This window comes from Ruditapes philippinarum, unplaced genomic scaffold (assembly GCF_026571515.1).
Source record: "Ruditapes philippinarum isolate M1 unplaced genomic scaffold, ASM2657151v2 ctg3089_1_1_1_1, whole genome shotgun sequence".
NCBI lineage: Eukaryota > Metazoa > Mollusca > Bivalvia > Venerida > Veneridae > Ruditapes > Ruditapes philippinarum.
In genome coordinates, this window is record NW_026852937.1 from 1 (window position 1) to 7,500 (window position 7,500).

Consider the following 7,500-nt stretch of genomic DNA (forward strand, 5'->3'; position numbering starts at 1 on the left):
GTCTTGAGGTTCATACATTGTTTGAAATCAAATGCAGACACAAATCAAACATTTTACGCAATGATATTGATCATATAATATATAATGGTACCAACTCTTTAATTTTATTAAGTTTTTATATTCTTCATGAATGTATTTCAGGTTTTGCGAACTATAAATTTGTCATTTATGATTCATTGAAACGTTTTGTTTGTTTGTTTGTTTGATTTGGGTTTTACGTCACACCGACACAGTATAGGCCATTTGGCGGCGTTCCGGCTTTACTGGTGGAGGAAGACCTCAAGTGCCACTCCGTGCATTTTTTCAGGCACGAACGGGCACCAGAGTAGAACCACCGGCGTTCCGTAAGCTTACTGGATAGCTTCCTCACATGAAAGAATCCAAAGTCCCTGTCGGGATTCGAACCCACAGCGGTGGGGCAAGTGGTTTGAAGTGAAATGTAAAATGCCTTTTGTTAGATTAAAAGACGGACAAGTCCTTTTAAGATATCAAGCGTGGTAAGATTTCATTACCCCGAAGTTAATTTACAGTTTAAAAATATCCAAAATAGAAATTATCAAAGGAAATTCTCGTGTATACCCTATTTCTTTTATTATGATGTAAAGTTTTTTTTTTTGTTTTTTGTTTTTTTTTAAATTGTCTAACATTTTTAAAAAAATATTTTGTTAGATTCTTCAATGCCATGTCAATGTAATCTATAGTAGCAGCTTTTCTTTAGATTCGTATCAGGGATAGACCGAATTACTGAAATAAATGGGGTATATTCACTTGTGGTCCAACCCTTTTGCTTTCAAAAATGCATTTTTATTTTTTATTCTATATATTTGCTTTTCTTGTAGAAAATAAAAAGAATAAAATATGTTTAAACTAATTATAATGTTTCTAATTTGTTTCATATGGCATCTTTGAAATTAAATCTCCAAAATAAAACATTATGATGCTTGTCGTAGCGACTCTAACTTCTTACCATAGGACAGGCATTGTGTCTGACTATTTGTCTGGACATAGCACTCGCCTACTGGGTCGCCTGGACTTTCAAAGTCAGCGTGAAATTGTAGGGAAATTACTTGTGGTCCTGGTTCTGGAAATTTGTTTCTGACGCAAATCCATTTCCCGCTTGGGTCAACCGATACGTCTTGAGTGATCCAAAACTGAAACAATTTTTAAAATTGCAAAAATGTTGAATATTTATATAAATACTCCATCCGAAAGGGGAAACAAAGATTTGAGAAAGCTACATTACATGTAATAATATAATTAGTTTCTGTTTAATCTAGACACAATGTCAATGTATTTTGGTAACAATACATGGCGCAGAATAAATGCATTCCCAGCCAAAAAAAATAACACCCCCCCCCCCCCCGACGCATAAGATGAACGCATCTCCGACCATAGAGTAACCGTGTCTAATTTGCGGACTCGGGGTAATGTATCCGTGTATAAAAATTTTTCTTACTAGTAAGGCCGCTATTCCATTAATTATACGTGATCAGTGATCCGCGTCAGTGATCCGTGTCCGGGGCATGTCCGTGGGTATTATTCCATAGGTACGTTATTTTCTATATACTTTTAATTGAAGTATAGCGAACAGAGGATAATTATTTGTAGAATATGATATAATTTCATTCTAATACCAAAAACAGTTGTAACATCAAAGAATTAAATAACAAACATTGAATATCAGTTAGGTTTTCAAATAACATCTCTTTAGCAACCGATGACCAGATGTTGTTTTTTTTAATCTGTCATTGCTGCATCATAAAACTTATATGTTTCTCCTACACTATTTTGGTGACTTCTTTAGTATTTTCTTTTCGAAATCGATAAAGTATTTAATTTCGTTCGAGGCATTTTGTAGGGATGAGACATGTCAGTGGCTGTCCCGCGTCCGTAAAAAATCGCTCATCCTGCGAAACGTCGCGGATGCCGTCGCGGAAGCGGATGGTAAACGGACAAAAGGAATAGATTCAACGTATTCTTTGATTAGCGAATCGGTAACGGATGCGGATGACGGACGCGGACCACTGATCACGTATAAATGGAATAGCGGCCTTAGAATCCTTTCTTTATATCACAAAAATTATTATTGACGTCACTTCGTATTGTCGAAAACAGTTAAACACAAAAATTGCCCTCAGAATATGATCAGTATAAAAAAGCACACATGACCTTAATGTTTCAAAAACTTATGCGCGTTGACCTTTATGTTTTAAAAACTTATGCTTCCGTAAAAACAATAGACTCAATGCAAATGCAAGCGTCTGAGTATAGGCAATATTCATATTATACCTATTTTGGTTCCAGGCTCCATCTTAACTTTAATTTGTAGTTGTAGGAACCAGATAAGCAAGAAAATCATTTAAGAGAACAAAACTAAACTAAAAAGGGTACTATGGCCGCAGAAGATTTTGTATTAAAAGATACGAAACTGTCAGGCATCTCCCTTTTTTCTTAACAGACTTACCAAAGTTGAAAGATGTCTTCATGATCATAACAATGCATGTAAAGAATGGGTTATAAAATTAGAGATCAAATAATAAACACGTAGGCCATACCTGAAATCCGGTTATTTCTTTATCAAAGGTGATGTTGACGGTAAAGGAGGACTCTCCAGTGTCTAGAGGAAACTCGCACACTCCTTTAAACCGGTACTTATTGCCGCTTGTATATGTAGGTGTCACTACTGCATGTGGGAAACCATGAGAGAACCGACCAAGATAGGCGAAAATACTGTCAAAATACACAAGAAAAATAGTGTTCTGCAAGTAATGATCTTTTTCGTTTCTTATATATTAACGTATAATCGGAATGTATCAAGCAAAAAATATATCTAAAAATGGAATAAAATAAATAAATAAAAAAAAAAAATTATCCCCCCTCCCCAAATAAAAACAAAAACTAAAAAACAAAACAAAAACAAAACAACAACAGCAACAACAACAACAACAAAAAGAAAAGCGCTTCAAATACGTTTCCTGAATAAACGCTTCATTTATAAAATACTCTAGCCCTGCCTAGAATCCGGAACCCTCCATTTTTGCATTACGTTTTCTCAATTTGAAAATGTAAAAAATGCATCAGAAAGAGTACAAAGCTTCATTTATGCATTTTGTTTTTTAATGATATAACATTTTTTAAACAAAAATGAACACACAATATAAGTAAACCTACTTTTATCATATTCATTACATAATAAATAACATACCAACATAATAAAACCCATGTATATTCTATTCGTCCAAGTAACATTTTAAAACATTTTCGTTCTCAAGTTTTTTAAGTTCTTTTATCATATAAAATAATCATTTTCTTGCAAATAATAATAATCATCAAACACTATGATTTCACACATCCGGTGTAAGTAATGATTTAAAATTCTAAAATGTTAAAAAGATAGCATTTACATTCGTACTTTTAACAAAAAAATCTGGTCTCACATTACAGTATCATTGCACTTACTCTCTTTTACACTTAACATGTAAGTAAACAAAATAAAGTGGTATTTTTTATTTGAATTTCGACCTCAGAATTAGGACACTTAAAACGTGTTTACTTTTACTTCAGGTTCTATCTATACTATGCTCAACAAAGGATTTTTTGTTTGTTATAATACAATGAAACTTTGCTTTAAACTGTCTCATTTGAATCTTTTTTGACCCCTTTCCCTCATCCCCCAAGAATAGAACGATGAACGATTTTCGTTTCCTTTCATAATTAGAAATTGTTTATTCTGAATAAAATTAGTCTGCACTTTCGAATTTATTAATACCAAGCATCTGGCCATCATATTGCATGACAAATTATTGATGCCTAAGATGTAAAACCGAAATTCTTATATCAAAAAAAAAAAAAAAAAAAAAAAAAAAAAAAATACTTGAGAGACTCATCATTTCGTTTGTGTACACAGTTATAGATGTTCTGTTGTACTTAAGTAGGATATTTATATTCAAATAATAAATAATCAAAACAATATAGAAAACATTTCAAGCATTAATATTATCCCATTTACAAGGAAAATGACGTAAATATTGACCCAGCATGTCGCCAGGGCTTCCGTTTACATTTGAATGGCACCTAAACAATTGTGACGTGAGCTTTTTACCGACAGAATGAATACTAATTGACGTGAAATGAAAAATCTAGTTTTGAACTTTTATTTAACTTAGCAAAAATATTTTTTTTTATCTTGAATTTAAAATGAGAAAATGTTTTATGTCAGCACTTTAAGGAAAACGCCAAAATAAAGCAAACATAACACATTGGGTATTGCTCACTAGTTGCAGTACATCATTCACTTAAAAAGTGCCCAACTTAATATTGCTCGAGTTTTGGTTAACATTCTCGTGTTATGGTGAACATCACTCAATGAATGTTGCTCTTGTTTTAGTGATTTTCACGCATTGAGTTTTTCTCGTGTTAGTGAACATCATTCACTGAGTATTGCCACCATCTTGGCGAACATCTCTCACTGAGTATTGTCCGTATTTTAGTGAATATCAACCACTGAGGTTTGTTTTTTTCCATATCTGGCGAACATCACTAATAACTGCATGAGTATTGCTAGTGTTTTGGTAAACATCACTAACTGCATGAGTATTGCTGGTGTTTTGGTGAACATAACTAACTGCATGAGTATTGCTGGTGTTTTGGTGAACATAACTAACTGCATGAGTATTGCTAATGTTTTGGTGAACATCACTTACTGCATGCGTATTGCTAGTGTTTTGGTGAACATCACTTACTGCATGAGTATTGCTAGTGTTTTGGTGAACATCACTTACTGCATGAGTATTGCTAGTGTTTTGGTGAACATCACTTACTGCATGCGTATTGCTAGTGTTTTGGTGAACATCACTTACTGCATGAGTATTGCTGGTGTTTTGGCGGACATCACTTACTGCATGAGTAAAGTTGGTGTTTTGTTGAACATCACTCATCTTTCAAGAAGCCTCACATCAGTGAATTTCAATGAACTATGATACCGATTTCACGAATGACGATTTTATGAGCGTACTCGTGTTATTTACTAGGTTACACCTGCATGTAAATTATTTTAATTGTGGCCTTTTTAAATTTTTCCCCCAAAACTTGTGATGGTAAAAAAGCCAGATTTCCAAAGGGTTTTAAATGACTGAAAGGGAAACCTTTTTTAATAAAACCCATAATTGTTACAGTCTTTAAGAAAATTAAAAAATAATGACCATAGCGGGAAATAATATTTGGGCACCAGAACTCATTTCTTTAACCTTTTTTTTCTTCTATTAAAAGGGCATTATCAAAATGCAATGGGCTTTGGTTTTAAAAAAATCCTTTACGAAAAAAATGTCGAAAAAAAGTTTTAATTTAAAAAAAACCCCCAAACACCTCACCTTTATAAAGGTTTTTAATCACAGGTATGAAGCATGGGAATTTTTTAAATAGTTGGGTTTTAAATCGTGAAATTTGTGGAGTTTAAATCGCCAAAATTTTGGGAAATTGAAAAAACCCGGGGTTTAATTAAAAGAAAGCGAATTCGTGAAAAGTTTTAAATGGTGGAAATTTATGAAGTTAAAATCATGAATTTGTGAAGCTGAAAATCGTTTGAATTCATGAAGTTGAAATCGTGAATTCATGAACTTGAAATCGTGAATTCGTGAAAACTGAAATCGTTAATTCATGAAGCCGAAATCGGGAACTCGGTGAATTCCGTTTCTTGAAAACGTAAATTCAAGGAGTTAAACTTGTGAATGTTCGAAGATAAAATCGGGAAATCATGAAGTTGAAAATGTCCTCAGCGGTCTTCGTAAGTGGGGGCTTCGGAGGCAAAAGAAAGAAAACATCCATTCTTTTATAAGCTGGAGACTGCAATACATATGAGTTCAACATCAATGTATTACTTTCGTACAGGTCCTTTAAATACTTTGTGTTCATTAAAAGCTTGTAATAGAAAAAAATAAAATCACACCAGATTTATCATTGCTTGATTCAAAAAAAAAAACAAAAAAAAAGCCAACAACAACCAAACCCACATCTCTTTGAAAAACAATGACAAACAATGGTAAACGGCCTTGTATCAACCATGTATTTTTTGTTTTTTTGAATCTTTAACCGTTTTAGGGGAAAATTCATTCATTTAATTCTGGGTACTTGTTTAGAAAGTGCATCCCTTTTCACAATTGTAATTTAAAAGGATTTCATTAAACAGTTGTCCCACATGACCAACCAGTTATTGACCATAAAAAAACTAAAACAAATGTCTTTAATTTACATTTCCAGCAATCGTAATTTATCAAAGTCCACGACAAATTTCATATCAAATTCCTCATTTTTAAAACAAATATAACATTCAAAAATTGTAATCACCAGAACTGTTTGATCCACCAACTTGTTTACAAGCAATGGATTACTTTGTGAAACCAAAATTAATCATTAAACACTGGTTTTCCGTTCAATACAAATTTCTTGTGTAGCATTTGTCAGCACATGGACATAAGAGCCTAATTAGAGTTGAGTGTAAACAAATCAGTGAAATCTGTAAGTTACTGTAATAAATAAATAAATAAATAAATAAATAAATAAATGAAAGAATGAATGAATGAATGAATTTACGAACGAACGAACGAATGAATGAATGATCTTATGGATGGATGGATAGATGGATGGGATGGATGGACTTACAGACGGAATGACGTTCTTACCAGAGCTACATTATGGGGTTTTCTTTTGTTATTTTTTTGTTCTTTTTAACCCCACAATGCAGAAAATAACCCCAAAAAGAGAAAGTCCGGAATGAATGAACATCAAAGACATCTATTTTTATGAGAACAATAGACCAAACCCCATATAATGTAGCTCTGGTTTTGTACGGATAAACAGAGGACCGACCGAGAATGAATAAATGAATGAATGAATGAATGAATCAACCAATGAACAAACAGAACAAAATATGAACGAACGAAATAACAGATAAATAAATAAGTAAAATAAATAAATGAATAAATAAAAAAAATTTTTTAGATAGATAGATAGATAGATAGATAGATAAGATAGATAAGATAGATAGATAGATAAGATAGATAGATAGATAAGGTAGGTAGGTAGGTAGGTAGGTAGGTAGGTAGGTAGATAGATAGATAGATAGATAGATAGATAGATAGATAGATAGATAGATAGATAGATAGATAGATAGATAGATAGATAGATAGATAGATAGATAGATAGATAGATAGATAGATAGATAGATAGATAGATAGATAGATAGATAGATAGATAGATAGATAGATAGAAAGATAGTATTCAATTTAAGTATTTAAAACAGTACCCTTTTGTTGTATTTTGTTTTTATTACGTATTTCTAGATTCAAATCTCGTAATTTCACAATTATAGTAATGATAAGTACTTTTATTACTTTGACTACCGTTTGGACCAATAAGAGTCCAGCTATTATATAACATCGGATATGCAGTAACATGATGCGATCAGATAATTTGGTTTTCCAAAGCAGACGACAATAGCCTTCG

At 32.5% G+C, this 7,500-nt stretch overlaps 1 protein-coding gene across 1 annotated transcript; it reads right to left on the reverse strand.

Moving 5' to 3' along the window:
* Window positions 1-967: 967 nt before the first annotated feature.
* LOC132728557 (uncharacterized) lies at window positions 968-3,340 on the reverse strand (the record flags this gene model as incomplete). The annotated part of the gene is given in 3 exon segments (XM_060714204.1): window positions 968-1,151; window positions 2,556-2,730; window positions 3,206-3,340. Coding segments are annotated over 3 exon segments (403 nt in total), but the record flags the coding sequence as incomplete, so codon positions are not given.
* Window positions 3,341-7,500: the final 4,160 nt, after the last annotated feature.